The sequence below is a fragment of the Oncorhynchus masou genome, chromosome 13 (assembly GCF_036934945.1).
Source record: "Oncorhynchus masou masou isolate Uvic2021 chromosome 13, UVic_Omas_1.1, whole genome shotgun sequence".
Classification (NCBI taxonomy): domain Eukaryota; kingdom Metazoa; phylum Chordata; class Actinopteri; order Salmoniformes; family Salmonidae; genus Oncorhynchus; species Oncorhynchus masou.
Window position 1 is genome coordinate 62,593,417 of NC_088224.1, and position 24,852 is coordinate 62,618,268.

The 24,852-nt window shown below is 41.2% G+C and overlaps 1 protein-coding gene across 1 annotated transcript; it reads right to left on the reverse strand.

Annotated features, from left to right (window-relative positions):
* Positions 1-19,737: 19,737 nt before the first annotated feature.
* LOC135552801 (uncharacterized) lies at positions 19,738-24,596 on the reverse strand. The gene is made up of 5 exons (XM_064984651.1): positions 24,435-24,596; positions 24,079-24,258; positions 23,070-23,306; positions 21,564-22,749; positions 19,738-20,935 (listed from the first exon to the last, which is right to left on the reverse strand). Exons 3-5 carry the CDS (start codon positions 23,206-23,208, stop codon positions 20,749-20,751), a joined length of 1,512 nt encoding a protein of 503 aa, XP_064840723.1. The 5' UTR covers positions 23,209-23,306; positions 24,079-24,258; positions 24,435-24,596; the 3' UTR covers positions 19,738-20,748.
* Between the last annotated feature and the right edge of the window lie 256 nt (positions 24,597-24,852).

Here is a 24,852-nt window from a genome sequence, read left to right on the forward strand (position 1 = left end):
GCCATCCACAACAACCACAATCCGTAAGGCGCAAATAGCTAAATGAGAGAGCAGCAGTGTGATTCACATCAATGAGCTTTGTAGATATCAATAATAAGTGATATCCGTAATGCCATAGACTACACCACTGCTGTCATCCTTACCGCCAAGCGTTTATTCAAGTTGGATAATCTTAGGATGCCGACAGCAGTCGCGCCATTGGAAGACATTGCTTGGACTGTAGCCTACAAAATACTATTTCAGCTCTTTTCCCGCGATTGATCAAACACATTTGGTGTGTCATCATAGTGGTCTTTGACTTGTGGTCAGACTCGCTCAGGTGGAACAAACTTAAACTTGCGCCTTTTTTCAATGCAGATTTGAATGTCATTGAGAAAACAGAGAAGTGTCAAAGATTTTTTTCCGCAAACATCCTTTCTGAATTTAAAAGTAATCGTCTAGTTTTTCTAAAGTATCTGTAATCTGATTACAATATTTTTTTCTGGTAACATAACGGATTACAGCTACCGTTTTTTTGCAATCCCTTACTTGTAACGGATCTGTTACATGTAATCCGTTACTCCCCAACCCTGCAGATGTGGAGGCGCAACAGAAAGATTGGAATGCTGTGAACCAAGAGGTTGCGAGGTCAAATCTCCAGTGATTAGATGTTGAATAAAAATGACTGTATATACAACGCAGTCATGTGTGTCAAATCTGTCAATTGAAAACACTGTGTGTCCTTTGTTTTCACGTATGAAGTGTTCCTAAAACACACGTGAAATCATGCCGTTTTTCGGTGAGGGCAAACTCAATGATGAACATCTTTAGAAAAGTGATCCTCAATGAAATCATATTGGCATTATCTATTGAAACAGATCTAAAGATGACTTACAGCCCCAACAGAGCATGTAGAGGCTTGTTTCATAATGCCTATAGAAAGTCACTCTTCCAATACCCACCCAACACATTCATGGTGCTCCAAGTATCAATGAAGCGTGATTCATATACCTGCTAATGCGAGACAAACGCTTTCATAAATATTTGTTCAAGGCACGCAAACTGTAAATCTGAATTTGTTGGTTCAGGGAGAACTTTCACCAAGTTTTGGATGAGTAGTGGTACTATGTGTGCTAAAATATGTCTTGTTCATTCTCACTACACTCAACAAACCAGTTTAACGGTTTACATTCATAAACAGTTTTCTGGGAAAGTTTGCTAGAGTGATGGGATGATAATTCTGCATTCCTATTGGAGTTTCGACTAAATGGTCTGAGGACAGTTAATAAGTTACACATGCAGTGCCCTATTTAAATTCCATCATAGTAGGTTGTATTATGAATGGAAGACATAACCCCACATAACACCAAGGACCCCCAAAAGGGTAGGGCTGGCTCTGACTGCATGTGTAGGTATGGATGTGGGTACACAGACCCTCAAGCCACTGGAGCCCCTCATGATGAGTTCAGATTTTTTGTGTCCCCCCCACCCCTATCAACGGTGCCCATCCCTAAACTATATCATTGGAAGTTGTTCTTATTATACTGTATATCAGCTGAAACAGTAGCATAAACTGAACCATTTATTTTCTACTTCCTCAGGATTGTCCTGTCTGGCAAAGTCTGCTATAATACTGTGGTATGGTGTGGTATGTATGAATTGGTATTCACCCTCCTATTATGCTACATTCCAATACACTACTGCCACCTAGTGTAGATATGGACTAACTACCATAATATACCACACTGTAATACAGTAACTGTAGGGCATGCTATACTGTATCACCAACAGCAGAGGGTGCAAAAGAATTGAAACAATTACGTAAGTAAGAAAAAATAACACTTACAAATGTACACTTACAAAAACACCATACTAGAACTCAAGTAATGAGGTAGTTTAATAGGCTAAATGCATTGTTAGCCGGCAAGGAGGACATGAGGAATCAATATAATTGAGATTCACTCAAAGACCCCAGCCTACATTTCCTTGGAGACATGATATCTATATATTGCTTATTAAATCCTTTAGATGGCAGTGTTTTATGACTATGCACCAAGGATTTTTCTCAACCCCTTTCTGAGCCCTATTGAACTGTGTCATTATCCTCACAAGGGGAGGGTGCTAGAGTATTGAAAACATGGGAGCCAATAATTTTGACTCCTATCTTTTAATTATTCAACAAAATACATTATTTATACAAAAGTATATGGACATCCATTCAAATTAGTGGGTTCTGCAATTTCATGTTCACCCATTGCCGACAGGTGTATAACATCGAGCACACATCCATGCAATCTCCATAGACAAACATTAGCAGTAGAATGACCTTAATGAGGAGCTCGGTGACTTTCAACATGGCACCATCATGGGATGCCACCTTTCCAACAAGTCAGTTTGTCAAATTTCTGCCTTGCTAGAGATGCCCTGGTAAACTGTAAGTTCTATAATGGTGAAGTGGAAATGTCTAGGAGCAACAACGGCTCAGTCACGAAGTGGTAGGCCACACAAGCACACAGAACGGAACCATCGAGTGCTAAAGAGCGGAGAACGTACAAATTGTCTTTCCTCAGTTGCAACACTCACTACCGAGTTCCAAACCGACTATGGAAGCAATGTCAGAACAATAGCTGATCGTTGGAAGCTTTATCAAATAGGTTTCCTAGGCTGAGCAGCCACACGCAAGCCTAAGATTACCTTGCGCGATGCCAAGCATCGGCTGGAGTGGTGTAAAGCTTGTCGCCATTGGACGGGAGTGACGAATCACGCTTCACTATCTGGCAGTCCAACGGACAAATCTGGGTTTGTAGTTTGCCAGGAGAATGCTACCTGCCCGAATGCATAGTGCCAACTGCAAAGTTTGGTGGAGGATGAACAATGACCCCTTCTTTCAATTGTCGCCTAAAATGACATACCTAAATCTAACTGCCTGTAGCTCAGGCCCTGAAGCAAGGATATGCATATTCTTGATACCATGTGAAAGGAAACACTGAAGTTTGTGGAAATGTGAAATTAATGTAGGAGAACATAACACATTAGATCTGGTAAAAGATAATACAAAGATTTTTTTTTGTTTTTTTCCCCTTCTCATGATATTTGAAATGCAAGAGAAAGGCCACAGTATATTATTCCAGTTTAGGCGCAATTGAGATTTTTTTAGAGCAGTGTATGTGCAACGTTTTAGACTGATCCAATGAACCATTGTATTTCTGTTCAAAATGTTGTATCAAATCTGCCCAAATGTGCCTAATTGATTTATTAATACATTTTCAAGTTCACAACTGTGCACTCTCCTTAAACAATAGCTGGGTATTATTTCACTGTAATAGCTACTGTAAATTGGAAAGTGCAGTTAGATTAACAAGAATTTAAGCTGTCTGCCCATATCAAATATGTCTATGTCCTGAGAAATGTTCTTGTTACTTACAACCTCATGCTAATCACATTAGCGCACGTTAGCTCAACCATCCCGTGGGGGGGGGGGGGGGGGGTATTACATTCTAGATGATTCTGTTTTTCCAGTTTTGTGGCAACTGTTTGGGGAAGGCCCTATCCTGTTTCAGCATGACAATGCCCCCTTGCACAAAACGAGGTCCATACAGCAATAGTTTGTCAAGATTGGTGTGGAAGAACCTGACTGGCCTGCACAGAGCCCCGACCTCAATCCCATCAATTATCTTTGGGATGAAATGGAACGTCTACTGCGAGCCAGGCCTAATCGCCCAACATCACAGCCCTGCCTCACTAATGCTCTTGTGGCTGAATGGAAGCAAGTAACCGTAGCAATGTTCCAACATCTAGTAGAAAGCCTTCCCAGAAGAGGGGGAACCAACTACATATTAATGCCCATGATTTTGGAATTAGATGTTTGACGAGCAGGTGTCCACATACTTTTGATCATGTAGTGTATCTTTCTATGAGTAATTGAATTGCTAAAAAATAATATAATTTAAAACATATTTTTGCATAAAATATAGCTCAGTATATGTCTTGTTTATTTTATACAGTATTTTTTTTGCTAATCTTTATCAAGGGTGTCACTAGTTATGGATCCCACTGTATATACAGTGCCTTTGGAAAGTATTCAGACCCCTTAGCTTTTTCCACATTTGTTACGTTACAGCCAATTTCTAAAATGTATTAAATCGTTTTTCCCCCTCATCAGTCTACACACAAAACCCCATAATGACAATGCCATAACAGTTTTTTAGACATGTTTGCTAATTTATTAAAAATTAAAAACTGAAATATCAGATTTATATAAGTATATTTACTCAGTACTTTGTTGAAGCACCTTTGGCAGCGATTACAGCATAATAAATAATACATGTATATCTAGATATGGCTATAGGGATATAGGCTATTAGTTTTCAAATAAAAATGTCAAAAATGCCAATAAAGAAGAGACACTGAAGAATAGTAGGAATAGTGCACATGCGAAAGTGAGGGACTAGCTAGGCCAGTACTGAACATGTCTCTCTTCTTTTCTACTTCTGACTTGAAAAACAGGTGTGGTAAGAACAATTTAGCATTCGCTCCACCAGGTTCTTCATTTAGGGCTGGCTACCGCCCTACTGAGGGATTTCAGACAAAACTGACCTTGAACGCTGATATTTACAGGCAAGGACTCCCAGGTAAACAGTCCGTCTGTTTCAATATATTGAGAGTGCTCCGTTTGATTTTGTTTCCAACTAACGTAACTACATTTCCCTGCTGCTGCAAAGGGGAGCGAGATGTGTGAGCGATATAAAAGTAAGGAGAACGCGGGCAGTGAGTGCATCCATAGTTTTAAGGGGAAACGGGCGATTGGAGACAGGCTGTTTAAGAGACACGACTCACTTATGCCAGGAGAACCTGCCAGCTACTCGGAGAGGCCAAATTCCCCTACTGGAGGTATTCTGACAATTTTGGGCGACTACCATGGGACTGGGCCGACAACGCTGGACTCTTTGACAGATTAGCACAATTTAGTGACTGCCTTCCTTGTTTAATCAAATGTCATTATCTAACCAAATATATTAATTTAAGGGGTTGACGTCCATAAATGTTTTAACTCACAACTTTACTGAAAATGAGAATGACCACTTCAATGTGTCAACTTGTGTCGAGTAGTCAACATTTAGCCAAAAGGTGCAATACACAAGTTTTCTATTAACACTTTACATCCCAACATGGTCTCCGAGCATTTTGCATTATTCTGTACGATTTACAATTCGTATCCTATGTTACAAATTTGCAAAAATGTACAATGTTACCAATTTGCAAAATGTAAAATATGTTACAAATTTGCAAGAGGTATGATATGTTACAAATTCCAATTTGTTGTGGCTAACTTTAGCTAGCTGGCTAACGTTAGCTAGGCCAGGGTTAGGGTTAAGGTTAGGATTAAAGTTAGGAGTTAGGTTAAAGGGTTCAGGTTAGGGGAAGAGCTATCTAACATGCTAAGTAGTTGCAAAGTAGCTAAAAAGTAGTAAGTAGTTTTAAAAAGTTGCAATTGAGCTAAAATGCTAAAGTCCTTTTGTTTTAACCTTATGTAACCATGCCATACCAAGCCTAACATAGCATTCTAATTTGAGTGTCCCGGAAATAAGATTACTATGTTACGTGTAGTGTATGAGACCAGGCTGCACATCCAGGTATACTGCTTTATAACTTGTTATAAGCATGTATGAGCCTTTATATTGTCTTACAAGCAAGGCTCATACTGTTCATTTTTGAAAATAACAGTGAGTAATATTTTAGGCCTTGCTATTTGGAATGAGTGATACATTTTAGGATAATTGGATCATCAGTTATCACATTTATTCTGTCTGAATTCACAAATAAATTGCATTCTGTTGCAACATGGTTTTATTAATTAGATCCAAAACACGCCAACTATGACAGTGAGAAAAGGTACCTAGGAGTCAGGGTCAAAATGCCTGTGAGAGATATACTTAATAACATTTGCATAGCAAAGGGACTGGACCCCTAAAATATCCAGGTATTCACTGTGACGAAATTGCTTGGAAGACAATTTACACATTCCCCAGTCAGATGTTTTGACATATTCATGATGTATCCTTTTACGTCTGTCTACAGGGCAACCGCAGCAATGCATTGAAAGGTTGAACACTTCTGTCAGCCTCCTTAAAAATGGCATAGCAGTCAACACTGCATACTTATTATGTGTGCCCGCTGTGTTTCAGAGAAAACGACCTACTTGCCATAATAGTGGAGGTATTGGAGCAGGATCTCAAAGCCAGCAAGCCATACAGCCAGTCGAACACGTCTGAGTTACCCAACTACAGCCCAGAGCCCACTAAGCAACCATGGAATATTCCAGAGCCACTCCAACATAGCCACTCAATGAAGTTCAGTCAGGAAAACAAGATGCCACAAAAAGCATCTAAACTACTATATGTCAGAGCTCAAGTTATCCCGCTCTGCAGACAATCACAACACTAGTGTTCCTCCGCTGAACTCCCAAGGAGGGTATATCAACGACGAATCCGACAATATGATGCTCAGTCCAGATTCATATACAGTATGTCTTACTCCCCCAGCAACACCAGTGAATATCAAGTACCATCTCCCCAAGATTCGGTCTTCGCTAGCCCCCAGTCCTCCAACTATGAGTTAGGTCAGAATGGAGAAAGTGACTACCAGGATAGCTTTAGCCGTCAGGATAGGTTTAGCTTCCAGTGCCAGGATAGCTGTAGTCCCCAGTGCCAGGATAGCTTTAGTCCCCAGTGCCAGGATAGCTTTAGCCCCCAGTGCCAGGATAGCTTTAACCCCCAGTGCCAGGATAGCTTTAGTCCCCAGTGCCAGGACAACTTTAGTCCCCAGTGCCAGGATAGCTTTAGTCCCCAGTGCCAGGATAGCTTTAACCCCCAGTGCCAGGACAACTTTAGTCCCCAGTGCCAGGATAGCTTTAGTCCCCAGTGCCAGGATAGCTTTAGTCCCCAGTGCCAAGATAGCTTTAACCCCCAGTGCCAGGATAGCTTTAGTCCACAGTGCCAGGATAGCTTTAACCCCCAGTGCCAGGATAGCTTTAGCCCCCAGTGCCAGGACAACTTTAGCCCCCAGAGCCAGGACAGCTTTAGTCCCCAGTGCCAGGATAGCTTTAGCCCCCAGTGCCAGGATAGCTTTAGTCCCCAGTGCCAGGATACTTTAGCCCCCAGTGCCAGGATAGATTTAGCCCCCAGTGCCAGGATAGCTTTAGCCCCCAGTGCCAGGATAGCTTTAGCCTCCAGTGCCAGGATAGCTTTAGCCCCCAGTGCCAGGATAGCTTTAGCCCCCAGTGCCAGAATAGCTTTAGCCCCCAGTGCCAGGATAGCTTTAGCCTCCAGTGCCAGGATAGCTTTAGCCCCCAGTGCCAGGATAGCGTTAGCCCCCAGTGCCAGGACAGCTTTAGCCCCCAATGCCAGGATAGCTTTAGCCCCCAGTGCCAGGATAGCTTTAGCCCCCAGTGCCAGGATAGCTTTAGTCCCCAGTGCCAGGATAGCTTTAGTCCCCAGTGCCAGGATAGCTTTAGTCCCCAGTGCCAGGATAGCTTTAGCCCCCAGTGCCAGGATAGCTTTAACCCCCAGTGCCAGGATAGCTTTAGTCCCCAGTGCCAGGATAGCTTTAGTCCCCAGTGCCAGGATAGCTTTAGTCCCCAATGCCAGGATAGCTTTAGTCCCCAATGCCAGGATAGCTTTAGTCCCCAGTGCCAGGATAGCTTTAGTCCCCAATGCCAGGATAGCTTTAACCCCCAGTGCCAGGATAGCTTTAGTCCCCAGTGCCAGGATAGCTTTAGTCCCCAATGCCAGGATAGCTTTAGTCCCCAATGCCAGGATAGCTTTAGTCCCCAGTGCCAGGATAGCTTTAGTCCCCAATGCCAGGATAGCTTTAGTCCCCAATGCCAGGATAGCTTTAGTCCCCAATGCCAGGATAGCTTTAGTCCCCAGTGCCAGGATAGCTTTAGTCCCCAATGCCAGGATAGCTTTAGTCCCCAGTGCCAGGATAGCTTTAGTCCCCAGTGCCAGGACAGCTTTAGCCCCCAGTGCCAGGATAGCTTTAGTCCCCAGTGCCAGGATAGCTTTAACCCCCATTGCCAGGATAGCTTTAGCCCCCAGTGCCAGGATAGCTTTAACCCCCATTGCCAGGATAGCTTTAACCCCCAGTGCCAGGATAGCTTTAGCCCCAGTGCCAGGATAGCGTTAGCCCAGCTACATGTGCCAGGATTGGAACAGCATGGCATACTTCTGGAACCAGCTCCAGAGGGAGGAGAGCTTACTGACGGGGGTTTCTGACTGAGATTGTGGCTACCGACAAGAACGTAAGGACTTAAGGTGGAATCACAATTTTTATTTGACCCTTTTCATATTACTGAGCCTTGCTGAGCTGTGCTGGAAACTACCACAGTGCTTGCAGACAGTGCTAGTACATCATAGCTACACCAACTATTCAGAACTTCATGATAATTGTCAATAGTATTTTCACACCACATGACCAAGGGATTATTGTGTTGTCATTCCTGGGAAAACACTTTATATCTTAGCCTGTTGATTTGAAATGGTATACCCCTCCCCGGAAGGCTATAGCAGTATAATGGGTGGAACGTTATAAATGTTCAGACAGAAATATGAGATGATATCATTCAGTTTGTCATTTAAAGCAGTGTACAGAGACTGTGACAGTATGGTGAATAATTCACAAACAACAAATGATGTGGAGACATATTGAGTGTATTATTTTGTTGTGAAATTCCATGTTCTTGACATACTTGATAATGAAAAAATGGATTATTACTTTCAAGCTACCACTGATTCGAATCAGGCTCACAAAAATGTGCATTGGCCAGCCACAGTTCCCACATTGTTGATGCAGGATTGCCATGCAACTTTTAAATGAGGAACCATTGTATCATCCAGTACATTAATGTCAAACTGCATTTTAATGCGTTCATGTTGTTAACCATTCAAACTCACAGTGACATTTATGTGGGTTGACTATAAACATGTTTATTTCTTCTTTCTTTAGAGCTCTCCACAGTTGTGAGTCAAGGCAACAGGGCCCTGGGATATGTGATTGCCTAAAGGATGGCAGCTCTGAACAGGCAAGATGTCAAAGACTCAGAGGGAAAGGTGAATCAATCAAAAAATACACTGATCAAAAATATAAACGCAACGTGTAAAGTGCTGGTCCCATATTTCATGAACTGAAATAAATGCACAAAAATATGCACAAAAAGCTTATTTCTCTCTAATTTTGTGCACAAATTTGTGCACAAGGAATGTCCACCAGAGCTGTTGCCAGATAATTTAATGGTCATTTCTCTACCATAAGCCGCCTCCAACGTCGTATTAGAGAATTTGGCAGTGTGTCCAACCGGCCTCACAACCACAGACTACGTGTAACCTCGCCAGCCCAGAACCTCCACATCCAGCTTCTTCACCTGCAGGATTGTCGGGGTGTGCGAGCACTGAGGAGTATTTCTGTCTGTAACAAAGCCCTTTTGTGGGGAAAAAAACTCCTTCTTAGCCCCTGCCCAGTCATGTGAAATCAATAGATTATAGAACTGTAACTCAGCAAAATCTTTGGATTTGTTGCATATTACGTTTATATATTTGTTCAGTATAGTATGACTTCATTTGTTTTCTGGTGGTTCAGATTCATTCAGCCATTCTGATAACTTTGAATCAACTGTGTACTAGTACTGATTGATTAGTGCTTTTTGATGTCGGTTCAGTTTCGGTATATAATCACATTTTTCCAATTTCTGTTTAATGCACTAGGCATTATGTTGGTTGAATGCTGTAACAACACAGAATAAAATAATTAATAAAAGTCACATGATGGTAGTGACATTATGGCTTATCACTTATTAACCATCATTTTATATTCACATTACTTTAATAAAATATTTGTTTCATTTGATGACTTTATTATTTCATTACAAGTCATCCTTTCATTTTTTAAAAATTGAACCTTTATTTAACCAGGTAGGCCCGTTGAGAACAAGTTCTCATTTACAACTGCGACCTGGCCAAGATAAAGCAAAGCAGTGGGACAAAAACAACAACACAGAGTTACACATGGGATAAACAAACGTACAGTCAATAACACAATAGAATATCTGTATACAGTGTGTGCAAATTAAGTAAGGAGGTGAGGCAATAAATAGGCCCTAGTGGCGAAGTAATTACAATTTAGCAATTAACACTGGAGTGATAGATGTGCAGATGAGGATGTGCAAGTAGAAATACTGGTGTGCAAAAGAGCAGAAAAAAATATGGGGATGAGGTAGGGAGGTGGTTGGATGGGCTATTTACACATGGGCTGTGTACAGCTGCAGCGATCGGTAAACTGCTCTGAGAGCCGATGCTTGAAGTTAGTAAGGGGGATATAAGTCTCCAAATTCAGTGGTTTTTGCAATTTGTTCCAGTTATTGGCAACAGAGAACTGGAAGGAAAGGCAGCCAAAGAGGGTATTGGCTTTGGGGATGACCAGTGAAATATACCTGCTGGAGTGCGTGCTACGCGTGGGTGTTGCTATGGTGACCAGTGAGCTGAGATAAGGCAGAGCTTTACCTAGCAAAGTCTTATAGATGACCTGGAGCCAGTGGGTTTGGCGATGAATATGTAGTGAGGACCAGCCAACGAGAGCATACATGTCGCAGTGGTGGGTAGTATATGGGGCTTTGGTGACAAAAAGGATGGCACTATGATAGACTGCATCCAATTTGCTGAGTAGAGTGTTGGAGGCTATTTTGTAAGTGACATCACCGAAGTCAAGGATCGGCAGTATAGCCAATTATACAAGGATTTGTTTGGGTGAAGGAGGCTTTGTTGCGAAATAGGATGCCGTTTCTAGATTTCATTTTCGATTTGAGATGCTTAATATGAGTCTGGAAGGAGAGTTTACAGTCTAGCCAGACACCAAGGTATTTATAGTTGTCCACATATTCTAAGTCAGAACCGTCCAGAGTAGTGATGCTAGTCGGGTGGGCGGTGCGGGCAGTGATCGGTTGAAGAGCATGCATTTAGTTTACTAGCCTTTAATAGCAGTTGGAGGCCACGGAAGGAGTGTTGTATGGCATTGAAGCTAATTTGGAGGTTTGTTAACACAGTGTCCAAAGAAGGGCAGACGCATACAGAATGGTGTCGTCTGCATAGAGGTGGATCAAAGAATCACCTGCAGCAAGAGCGACATCATTGATATATACAGAGAAAAGAGTTGGCCCGAGGATTGAACCCTGTGTCAGTCTGGGTCCGGACAACAGGCCCTCCGATTTGAAACACTGAACTCTGTCTGAGATGTAGTTAGTGAACCAGGTGAGGCAGTCATTAGAGAAACCAAGGCTTTTGACTCTGCCGATAAGAATACGATGATTGACAGAGTTGAAAGCCTTGGCCAGGTTGATGAAGACGGCTGCACAGTACTGTTTTTTAGTGATGGTGGTTATGATAACGTTTAGGACCTTGAGCGTGGCTGAGGTGCACCCGTGACCAGCTCGGAAACCGGATTGCATAGCGGAGAAGGTTTGGTGGGATTCGAGATAGTCAGTGATCTGTTTGTTCACTTGGCTTTCGAAGACTTTAGAAAGGCAGGGCAGGATGGACATAGATCCTTAACAATTTGGGTCTCGAGTGTCTCCTCCTTTGAAGAGGGGGATGACCGCGACCGCATTCCAATCTTTAGGAATCTCAGACGATACAAAAGAGAGGTTGAACAGACTAGTAATAGGAGTTGCGACAATGGCGGCGGATAATTTTAGGAAGAGAGGGTCTAGATTGTCTAGCCCAGCTGATATGTAGGGATCCAGATTCTGCAGCTCTTTCAGGACATCAGCTGTCTGGATTTGGGTGAAGGAGAAGCAGGGGGGCTTGGACCAGTTGCTGCAGGGGGTGTTGAGCTGTTGGCCAGGGTTTTGGTAGCCTGGTGGAAAGCATGGGCAGCCGTAGAGGAATGCTTATTGAAATTCTCGATTATCATGTATTTATCGGTGGTAACAGTGGGTCCTAGCCTCAGTGCAGTGGGCAGATGGGGGGAGGTGCTCTTATTCTCCATGGACTTTACAGTTGCCCAAAACTTTTTGGAATCAGTGCTGCAGGATTCAAATTTCTGTTTGAAAAAGCTAGCCTTTGCTTTCCTAACTGATTGTGTATATTGGTTCCTGACTTCCCTGAAAAGTTGAATATCGCAGGGACTATTCGATGCTAGTGCAGTGCGCCACAGGATGTTTTTGTGCTGGTCAGAGGGCAGTCAAGTCTGGAGTGAACCAAGGGCTATATCTGTTCTTAGTTCAACATTTTTTGAAAGGGGCATGTTTATTTTAAGATGGTGAGGAAGGCACATTTGAAGAACAACCAGGCATCCCCTACTGATGGGATGAGGTCAATATCCTTCCAGGATACCCGGGCAAGGTCGTTTAGAAAGGCCTGCTTGCAGAAGTGTTTGAAAGTGATAAGGGGTATAACGGACGCAGGCAATGAGGCAGTGATCGCTGAGATCCTGGTGGTGTATTTAGAGGGCAAGTTAGTCAGGATGATATCTATGAGGGTGCCCATGTTTATGGATGTAGGGTTGTACCTGGTGGGTTCCTTGATCATTTGTGTGAGATTGAGGGCTTCTAGCTTAGATTGTAGGACGGTCGGGGTGTTAAGCATATCCCAGTTTAGATCAGCTAACAGTACGAATTCTGACAATAGATGGGGGGCAATCAATTCACATATGGTGTCCAGGGCACAGCTGGGAGCTGAAGGGGGTATATAACAAGCGGCAAACCGATCGCTGCAGCTGTACATAGTCTTATCGATAAATAGCCCACCCAATTTTACCTACCTCATCCCCATACTGTTTTTATTTATTTACTTTTCTGCTCTTTTGCACACCAATATCTCTACCTGTACATGACCATCTGATCAGTTATCACTCCAGTGTTAATCTGCAAAATTGTAATTATTTGCCTACCTCCTCATGCCTTTTGCACACAATGTATATAGACTATTTTTTTCCTACTGTGTTATTGACTTGTTTATTGTTTACTCCATGTGTAACTCTGTGTTGTCTGTTCACACTGCTATGCTTTATCTTGGCCAGGTCGCAGTTGCAAATGAGAACTTGTTCTCAACTAGCCTACCTGGTTAAATAAAAGTGAAATAAATAAAAAATATATATAAAAAAAGTGAGAGACTTATTTCTGGAGAGATGGATTTTTAAAAGTAGTAGCTCGTACTGTTTGGGCATAGACCTGGATAGTAGGACAGAACTCTGCAGGCTATCTGTACAGTAGATTTCAACTCTGCCCCCTTTAGCAGTTATATCTTGACGGAAAATGTTGTAATTGGAGATGGACATTTCAGAATTTTTGGTGGCCTTCAGAAGCCAGGATTCAGACACGGCTAGGACATCAGGGTTGGTGGAGTTTGCTAAAGCAGTGAATGAAGCAAACTTAGGGAGGAGGCTTCTGATGTAAAATTATATTGTAAATTGGAATGGTAGAGTTATGTCCTTCATGGAGTTATCAGAATTGTATGGGAAGGTCTGCTTAATCCAAGAGTACAACCAATTGGTTACAGCATTACCCCAAAAATGAAGGAGGCGGGTGGCAGCGGGAGGAGGTAGGGAACTAGTATGTCTGCCAAATATAAAGGTTCAAAACTTGCAAAGGAATAAAATAGCATAAATAGGAAAGTATACCAGTTTCATTTGAGGACCAGAATGTTCCATACAGATTGCAAAATAGTTGGGAAGAGAGTTTTGATGTACCGATTCCATGGTACAGAGTGAATGAGTTGATATATACAACAAAGCAAGATTCAAGACTTTGTGCTTTTCTACAAAAATTATTATATAGAATTCTTGCCACCATCAAAATGGTGAATATTTGGGGCATAAAATCATCGAAGCTCTGCAGATTTTGTTGTGAGGATACAGAATCAATATACCATTTGTTTTGGTATTGCCCTCTGGTAGCCTGTTTCTGGTCTCCGGTTCAGGAATGGCTGAAAATGTTGATCTAAAATTGACCCTAGAAATAGTACTGTTAGGAGATCTGGAGAGACCGGGTCAGTGGATTACTAATATACTAATACTCTTAGTAAATGTATTTATCTTCAACTCACAATCTGTGGATTCTATTTGATTAGATAAATTGAAATTGTACAATAAACATCACATCATAGTTGAAAGATATGTGTTGCATAGAAACCTGAAGAGGGTGGCCAGCAGAGATAGATGGGATGGGCTGTGGAATTGGAGACAAGTGGGAGGGGAGTTGCTGTGCAGGAGATAGAATGATGGTCAGAGATAAAAGTTTTTTTTTAAGTCTAAATAAAACATAATAAAAAGTATGTTTGATTGACACTGAGGGGCAGTGTTTTTACAACTAATACCGATTTGCCTGAGGCTGATGCCATGCAGGTGTTTGTACACACGCATATACAGTACACACACTCTCATTCACACTCTCATTCAAATAAATGCATACAAGAACACACATTTACATGTAATAGCGCCAGACATGTAGACAAACATATACAGTTGGAAATGCTGTTATTATTTTACTTCTCCTTGGTGTCCTTTGTTTTTTGTTTATTTATTTATGTATATTTTTTAATGTGCATTGTTTGCTGTTTTCTTCTGTCTTTTTCTTTTTTCTCTTTAGTTCATTCTCTTGATTGTTGGTGCATTGGGGGGTTCTTAGGGGTGGGAAATGGAATAAATTGTTTAAAAAATATATATATTCTTGGGGGGCACTGTGGGAGGGGTCTTGAATGGTTGAGAGGCAGCTATTGGGGAACTGTGGGGGGATCTTGGAGGGTTTGGGTTCACGTTTGTTGGCCTGGTAGGAGATCTGTCAATGTGCTCTTGAGCAGGGCGTTGACCCTGGATGCTTCTGTGTGTCGCTCAGAATGGGAGTCTGTTAGATGACTGGTATGATGTAGTTGTTGAGCGGCTTCACTGCAAGTATATTGCATGTTACAAATATTCAATTAAAAAAGTTACAAAAATAAATAAAACATTTAAGTCAGAACCTGCTTGCTTCTCACAAGCATTCTTTAAATAATTTTTGGAACGAGCTGAAATAGAGTGTACGGAAGCCTCCGGTCAAACTCCAAGTCTCAGAGTGGTTTGGTAGGATTGCTATAGACTTCAGTATCAGCCATAACTCATCTCTGTTTTTCCTAAAGTAAAATGAATAATATGCACTTATGCTCAAAGCCAACATTGGTTGATCATGCTGCATTTTCACATAGAATGATAGATCAGTGAATTAATAATGTCACATATTTCACTTTAATATTATAGCCCTGTCAGATGCCTCTAAACTGAAGTTTACATTCAATAGATTATTGCTGTATCAGATCAATCGTTGTGGTAGAATAAACATGTGTGACAATATAACTTCCCTATAAAAAAATGACCAATGTTAATCTTGATGGACATTTTCGACAGAATTCAGGATCTTTTCCAACAGTTTTGTGTAACTTTTAATATTGATATTAGTTTAGACTAGAGTTCAGCTTTTGATACCTTTAATTATCCACTTACAGAAATTGATGTAAGCAGAATGGCTTAGAATACAATAACATACAGTATGTTGAACAGAGAAGTCGTTGTCAATTACCTTTTGGAGAAAGATTTTTTTTAAGGTATTAAAATCATCCTGCTGTAAGAAGCAGATGACTTCAGTTTTGACCCAGTGTAAAAGTAACCGTATAGACTTTAACGTCCGTCCTCTCGCCCCGACCTGGGCGTGAACCAGGGACGCTCTGCACACGTCAACAGTCACCCTCGAAGCATCGTCACCCATCGCTCCACAAAAGCCGCGACGATTGCAGTGCAAGGGAAACCACTACTTCAAGGTCTCAGAGCAAGTGAGGTCACCTATTGAAACGCCACTAGCGTGCACTACCGCTAACTAGCTAGCCATTTCACATCGGCTACATAAACATAACACTAGGAATCAAATGATGTTACTGTTTTCATGTATGGTGTTATTTAGGGCTTGCCTTATCACAAACAAAAATTAATCTTTAAAGGTTAGTGCTTTAAGGAAAAACAAGTTTCATATGTCCATTAACTTGACATTTCACATAAATTACACTGTAGTGGAATTACTATGTTAACAAACAAATCTATGGCCTGGGTGCCTTGACATTATTCACAATGTAGCTGTCTATCAGGCACTTAAACAGTGCCAGTATCTCCTGTCAGATTTGTCAGAGCATGTCTGTACCAGAATACCTGTATAAACTCAATGTAGTCATCTGAGAATTAGAATCAGAAAAATTTCCAGTGTATGTCTCCAACACCGTAAATCTGGAAAATATATTAAATTAACCAAATGGCCACTGGATTATTTGCATTGACACCCCCCTTTCCATTTGTTTTTTACACTGCTGCTACTCCCTGTTTTTTATCTATGCATAGCCGCTTCACCCCGACCTACATGTGCAGGTTGCCTCGACTGGCCAGTACCCCTGCACATTGACTCGGTACCCATGCCCCCTGTATATAGCCTTGTTGTTGTTATTTTATTGTGTTACTTTTTATTATTTTTTACTTTAGATTATTTGGTGAATATTTTCTTAACTCTCCTTGAACTACACTGTTGGTTAAGGGCTTGTAAGTAAATATTTCACGGTAAAGTCTACACGTTGTATTTGGCGCATGTGACAAATAAAGTTTGATTTGATATTCTCTGGAATATGGCTTGTTTGTAGTCAGATTTGTGAAATCCCCTCTTCCAGGGATAGGCTACAATACGGCCAATGTTAGTCACCTCTTTTCTCAGGACCTGATAGGCCTTTTTTTACGTCTCTGCCGCTGTGAATATCCAACAATCTAAAAAGTGATCTATCAGATGAGTTATAAAGGCAATGCCCCAAAGCAACCACATGAACAACTCTCAGAGAGTTGAACGTTTCTACCCTCTGTTTCTACCCTCTGTCTACCACTGTCTACCACAAACTATGCAATGTATCCCTGTCTACGGTACAGTGCTGGTTGGTTAACTACAGCTATAATAGGATAATTGGAGGGGTGACTTTTACTGTACAATGGCGCACTATAGGATTAGTGTCAAGACATTATAGGTAGACATAAAAGACAATATAAAACACACATACTGTATGTTCAAGGCATCTGAAACACTTACCATGCAAAGCATACAGATTGTGGTCTGAGAAAGATTGATGTTTCTAAACCCATTTGGCTCATCAAAAAAGTGATTGACACCTCTAGAAACATTACAGAGAAGACATTTAATAAGGGATCGTTTAAGTTATACAACACTTTTCAAGATGTTCAAAGCACTTTACATTGTATGGGGCTTAACTCATCACTTCCATTACTAATGTGTAGGACCCACCTGGGTGACCATAGAGAATCAGGATTTTATCTTAATATCTGATCTAATGGATGGTAGCCTGTACAGAGCAGTACCTCCAACCCTCAATGCTCTACTACCCTGGCATTGTTTTCTGTACAAGTTTCTGTCCATCTGATAAATTGAGCAATGTATTATTTTTCACAAGAATAAAATATATAATGTTTGCTGAACTAACCGCAAGTATAACTAAATGAACCTCCAAATGTGCTATACTATCAATACAAATTGAATCACAAAACACGAGAGGAGTATATCACCCAACCACCCTGTGAGAAGACAGTGAAGCACTAGAGCGAAGCATACATTTTTATTCCTTCCAGCAACACCCTCCTTCTCTCTCTGATCTGCAAGAATTGTATAAGATTGCCTCATACTTTCAGAGGCCCCTGTAGGATAGATATGGAGATGTTTCACACACCCTCCTAGTAGTGGTGGATGAGATTAGGAACTTCAGTTGTCACTCCAAGAGACAGATACCAGCCTTTATCATTGTGCGTTTGGCCTCTGGGTATGCAGCAGATTATTACTTTAGCTTCAGATGACCTGGCCTCCACAATCACCTGACCTCAACCCAATTGAGATGGTTTGGGATGAGTTGGACGGCAGAGTGAAGGAAAAGCAGTCAACAAGTGCTCAGCATATGGCAGAACTCCTTGAAGACTGTTAGAAAAGCATTCCAGGTGAAGCTGGTTGAGAGAATGCCAAGAGTGTGCAAAGCTGTCATCAAGGCAAAGGGTGGCTACTTTGAAAAATCTAAAATCTATTTTGATTTGTTTAACACTTTTTTGGTAACTACATGATTCAATGTGTTATTTCAGTGTTGATGTCTTCATTATTATTCTACAATGTAGAAAATAGTCAAAATAAAGAAAAACCCTTGAGCGAGCAGGTGTCCAAACTTTTGACTGGTACTGTATGTATAAATGACCCTTTCTGTCACGCCCTGATCTGTTTCACCTGTCCTTGTGATTGTCTCCATCCCCCTCCAGGTGTCGCCCAGCTTCTCCATTATCCCCTGTGTATTTATACCTGTGTTCTCTGTTTGTTGGTTGCCAGTTCGTCTTCTTTGTCAAGACAACCAGTGGTTTTTGTATCAGCTCCTGCGTTTTCCCAGTCTCTCTTTTCTCATCTTCCTGGTTTTGCCTGTACTGACTCTGATCCCGTGTGCCTGACCACTCTGTCTGAGCCTGCCTGCCGTCTTGTACCTTTGCCCCTGTTGCTGTAATAAACATTGTTACTTCGACACGGTCTGCATCTGGGTCTTACCTTTATCCTGATACTTTCTATGTTTTCCTCCCTGACTTTACACTAGAGAGTGATCTCCTACAACCATAGTGACTTTGCAAGAATTGTAGAAATTGTGTTTGGAAAATGTCCCATATTTCTATGGAAAACACAAGATTTTATTGGTAAACAGAACATTTACTAATTTTCATCATAATATGCGTCATGATTCCTTACTGTCTTCCCTCTAGTGGTAAAAAAATATATGTATTTACTCTTCCTGCAACGCAGCCAACCAGACCAGAGGGAGTGAAATCTCAGTTCAAAACAGACATAGAAGAAAGGGGCATCTCACATCCTACTCTTGTCTATGACTTTGAGAATACAGCCCAAATAGAATGCATAGCCTTTTGGGATATGAAGGAACTGAATAAGTGTTACAAAATAGTGATACAGTACTACACCTATAAAGGGTTTAAGGGTTTCGCCATATTGCTACACCAATCTGATTCCTTCAGATCTACACACCGACATACTGCAGGTCAAGATGGGTCCACCTTAGCCTGGTGAAACCACCCTCATCGCTGCATTCATTATTCTGTAATATGTTACGTGAAATAGAATGGTGAATGCAGCAATCACGTTGGTCCTGCCAGGCTAGATCCAGATGATATATTTACCACACTGTCGGGTCTGTAAGAGTTTGACTGGGAATCTTTCAGCCTGTGTAACGTCTCTGTCTTTTTTCTTACCCTTGCTCCGCTGGATGTCTACGAGTTTGACCTTCCGGTCTGCATAATGCCCCTGCAATGCCCCCTCCCACCCCATTGGCTTTCTATGTCTTTCGGCCTGTGTAAGGCCCGACACAGCGGTGTCTGGGCCGATGGTGAGACTCCCTCTTGATCTACCTTGACAACATTGTTGTTTATTCGCTGGACATTGACAGGTATTGAGTCCACATTTAACTAGTCTTCCAGAAGATACATTAAGCTACATGAACAAGGCTTGGAAATCCTGCCCTTGAAGAGAATCAGGTGTGTTAGCTGGGCTAAAACAGAAAAGTGCACTCCCTCTGTGGGTCCCACAGGAATGGATTGAGCAACAATGATGTAAACTGTCTGACTTCTATAACAGTGTAATAACAATGTATTGTAATAACAGTCCACAAAGAATAAATGATCAAACATAACTGGTTTATTTGACTGCAATTTACCTGATAGTTACCTGATATAGTCATCTATCAAACAAGTAGACCTGAATTTAACACATATTCATTCAATAAGATTATCATGAAGACTTTATGCCCAACAACAATTTATTGTTGTGTCAACAGGTGATTGTTTTTTCGCAAAATACAGCCAAGAAAAAACCAAGATGATAAAACAGTGATAGCCATGTCAATTTTCCTCATTATGTAAAAGTGAACAAACATCCTGAGTATAAAATAAATAGTTTAGAGTAAAGCTCTGTAGAACTTGTCAGCTAATGAAACAAACAGTTAAAGCATGACTTGAGAAAATGCTCTATGGAAACCATTAAATCAGGAAGCCATGCAGTTAAAAGAATAGTAATTTTCAAATAACAAGCAATCATGCTTTTTTAACAATCAAACATGCATTGGGTACTTTAGCAAGGTCTAGGTGGTTTCCTACATGTTCTACATCAGCCTTTTAACAATAAAATGTTCTAGTAGTTTGCAGCATTAATGAACTTTTCCACATCATTTTAAACATTCCTTCTTCAATCCCTTATACCAAATGAGTGGACAAAGCAAAAGGTGATGAATAAATAAAACAAAAATACATCATCACAGCATGAAACATCCTTCCTTTATGCTGACATTGACTGTCAATAAAAACAGGCATAATTCAATCGTTTCTATTACGGTTATAAAATGCCTGTAAAAAGGTCAATCATTGCAAGCTCAATCTCCAACATTACAAGGCTGTGAGTGCAGGTCAGTGTCACAGTGGTCACGGACAGTTTATAGTTTCCTCCAAAAATTCACCAACTAAGCCCTGAAGTCATTCAGGGAAACATTTGGAAAGATACATTGTGTGGCATATTGTCTGTAACAATAATAAAGCGATTATATTTTTTTAGAAAAACTACCAAAATCATGCAACTATCATTTTGAACAAACAAGTGCTCTTGATGCGAGTGCTGGTGTTGTGGGTGGGAGATTAGGCACTGGCATCTTGCTTTAGGCGTTGACTACGGGCTTTGTAGACCTCGATGAGTAAATCTTTGACATATTGAATCTCTCGTTCCACTGACTCCGCCTTGTCCTGGAGCTCCCGGTTCTGTCCCTCCAGCCCATGAAGCTCCTCCTCCAGTATGTCCAGCTCCGCCCTCTTACGCAGTCGATACCTTTAGTTTACAAAATACCAGGATCAGCTTGCATCTACCATTGGAGCCCCCCTCCATCTTTTCCCCTTATTTTGTCCTTCTCGCACGCCCCACGGCAACTGGCAGTTGCCAACCCTGTCCTACACCCACAACATCCCATCTGTCCAAAAAAACCTACCACAGGACTTTCTGTATCTTTGTAGAAGCTACCATGTCTGGGTCACTGAGCTACAGTAGGCTGGCAGTTCAATATCAGTTCTCTCTAATTATAGAGAAAGCTAACATCATGAATTTAACATGGACATGTTTTCCCACCCTCATCCCTCAAGAACTAGATTTCCAGATATGCATCTATGAACATCCAAGATAGCGGGACCCATTAGAAGAAGAGTTCAGATTTCATCTTTTATAAAACACATTTTGTAACTAAGCAATTCTAGTAGCATATCACATCAGTGAAAAGCCAAAGTTATCCCATTCAAACCAGATATTAGAGTCAACAAAAAAGTTCAGTTTTTCAACTTTAAAAGATTAGTTAAAATGTACACAGACGTTTCTTTGGTCAAACTAAAAAAATGACCAAACATTCTATACTCACAGTTTTTATGTAAACTTCATAACACAAAGAATTTTTTTTTTCACAAAATACCTGTGAGCAGCTGTTTTGTTCTGGTCTCTCTTCTTCTGCTTCCGTTCTCCGGTATGTACTTCCAGAGGGACAGAGACAAGGCCTGGTTTGAGGCAGCTCAGGGAGCATGGATCTTCCTTTAGCCTCTGTACTGCTTGCCTGTGAATGGGCGAGTCCACCATTGGCCCCTCGCTCTCTCCTCTTGACAGACATTCGTAGCTTTGGTCTCCGATGCATTCTGGGAAGAGGTAGTGGCCATGCTGGGGCTCTATACCATGTGCTTGTGTAGGCTCTTCGATTTCACCGATAAAGCTATGATAAGGCTCTGTATGAGCAACGTTCGGGTGGTGGTGGTAATAGCCATCGTTTGCCTCTGGCTCTTGAGGAATAGTTCCAGAGAGTCCACCATCTTTGTTGCAATGCAAGACCTCCAGCCCCATACCATCATAACCACTAACCTTCATACCATGCATCAACTGTCCTTCTCGCTTGGGGTGGGTATCGAAGGACCCACCCATACAAAAACCTCTGGTCATCTCTTCACTGCAAAACACGTCCTCTGTAAAACAATAACTTTCCTCTTCCTTCAACGATACACCACATTCTCTGACTTTCTTAACACTGCTAATGCTCTTCCCCACGGTTTTCAATGTAGAACAGTGGTTAACAGCCACCTCTGTGCTTCCTGAGTAACTTCCTTTGGCACTCCAGGTGTCATGCTCAAGTTCCTCACCAACTTTGTTGACACCATCTGAAACTATTCTTCGGCAAGTATTGTATGAACGATGATGATAGTTGTATGGGGCTGGTCTCGCCATTTTGGATCTTCCAACGGGACCACCACAGAAGCTCACCCGGTCGAGTTCCCCCGTTGCCAGGGTAACAACCAGTGGGCTTGTTTCTGATTGGTTGCCACTGTAGGAAGCATAGGGCAACTGGTAGTAAGAATGGGCACCCATTGCTTGGGCGCCTTTGTCACATTTTGGTGATTTGTCCAATTTGGTTGAAGTCGATTCAGACCGGAAGTAATCCTCAAGCTGAGCAAGCTCCTCTTGCAAAAGAGAGGTCATGACCTCCAAGTCAGAGGGCACCTTGACATCATGTTCCAACGGTGAGGGCGGAGAAGATGAGCTCGAAGAGGATTCAGTAGTCGACTGGAACGAAGACAAATCAACTTTTTCCGTCATCCAGTCCGTCTGACCATCACCTACGAAAAATACAATTTTCGTTAAAAATATTTAATTTGAATGTCCATATTGCAGGCATAAAAATTAAATGAGGATTTTTTAAAAACAGTCTTTTAATATCTGATGATAAATGTAGAAAAATCTGAAAATGAAGACGATAAATGTAGAAAGGTAAAAATATCCTTGAAAAACTAACCGATCATTTGAAAATGATTGAACGCCATCGTCTTCATTGGGAAAATATCCACTTAGCTTTACTCACTGTACGACATTAGCTCGTACTGCAGTGCGGTTCCACCTGGAATGTGGAAAAATAAAAAAGCGTATTGCAGTAACTCACCAATTATGTGCGGTCTCTCCAATAACTCCGCCCCCTTCCTTCTCCAGGATTGGCTGTCGTTAGCTTGTTGGAGAGAGGGAATAATGAGGTCGACCATGCAAACAAGAGGAATTTTCCTGCGAAGGATCGATGCAGCCATCGTGTCTTTTATTTCGGTCCAAGCGGTGAAATGCACTTAGTGTGCGAGGGTTTGAGAGAAGCGTCACTATGGGCAGAGTGGTGGGAACACTTGAAGACCTGTAAATGACAAAAAAATCCAAATGAAAACAATCAACAACTCCACTGAATTTCCACACCCAGACACCCCATTACACCCGACTGCCACACCCCCAAAACCACCACAGTCTCAAAACACCTATACAAATAGTGCAATTATCAGAGAGTCCAAAATTGGTTAAAGATTCATGATAATTGCATGTTACATGCATATAATAACATCTAAGTTTTATTTTTATGAAACTACTGAACTTTAGGAAAATAAGTTAGGAAATGTTACGGGGCTATATACTTTAACACTGTCTCTATGAAAACTCACTCCCCTCATAAATGCAACTATAATATCTCAACAACATATCAAATTGTATTTATTCTAATGCATTTCACAGTTCAGGAGAGCAGTGTCTGCAGCATGGTAAAAAAACTTCCATGTTAGTTAGCCTATGTGTATTATAGATCAAATACCAGAAAAAGTATTAGTTTCCTCTCATTCCAACTATTGTTATGTGTTAATGTTTTTAACATACAGCACATTTCTACGTTTGAAAACTATAGTTTTACTATAGTAGTCCACTGATCAAATATGTTTCACTGGCAATTCTCACTTCTGAGCTCAGTAGGCTACTGTAAAACTGTAGATTCAAAATATCTGTTAGACTAAAAGGTGATTACAATAACCCCAACATCATTTCAGAAATAGTTAATAAAACAATTACAATGTAAAAGCTAACATATTCAACACATTATACTTCACAACTACTGTAGTATAAAGAGAACAAACAATTTCACTTACCCCATTATTACTGGATAGTTTTTTGGAAGTGCGTTGCAAATGCAGAGCACAACGACTAGAGTGACAGTGGGTCAATTTAATAAGCCATGTCTTCCTAAGAACACAATGACTTCATATGGACTGTTATGAAGACGAGTTGCAAACAGAAAGTTTTGGGATCCGCTACTTCTTCTGGAACTCCTAAAGCAGGACCGAATCACACAGATACAAGTCAATCCGCAGTTTACATTTCACCTTTTTATCGCGTCATATGCAAGGGACTTTCCACCTTCTGTTATTTTCAAAGGTCATATAGAAATAAAATGAAAGAAAACGATGTAACTTTTAATTATTTAAATTGAAAAGCATATACCTACATTTCTACACCCACACTTGTGTTGCAATAACGTAATTCACTTCTGCATCATGGTATTTTTGTGGATAATATTTCCGAGCTAATGTCTTGTTAGTAAATAATATGTATCCCACAGATAATGTCTTATAGCCTTCTGTAATAACGGCTACGGTTTATGAGGAACTATTTGGTCACACACCCGGGAGGAAGGATACAGTCTTGCAGTTGGAAGGTGTAACTTTTGTTGCAGCCTTGTTGCATCAGATACGCAGGGGATTCGCCGAATGCTGTAAGACTGTGGTCACACTATTGGTTTATCTAGACTGAACCGCTTATTGGTCTATTATGAATTGTCCAATGTTTTTATTTGTCATAGATCCAATGTTACTTTGTATACGTGTGTACAAGTAGTAAGGAGACAGATGCCATCTGCCTCTTTT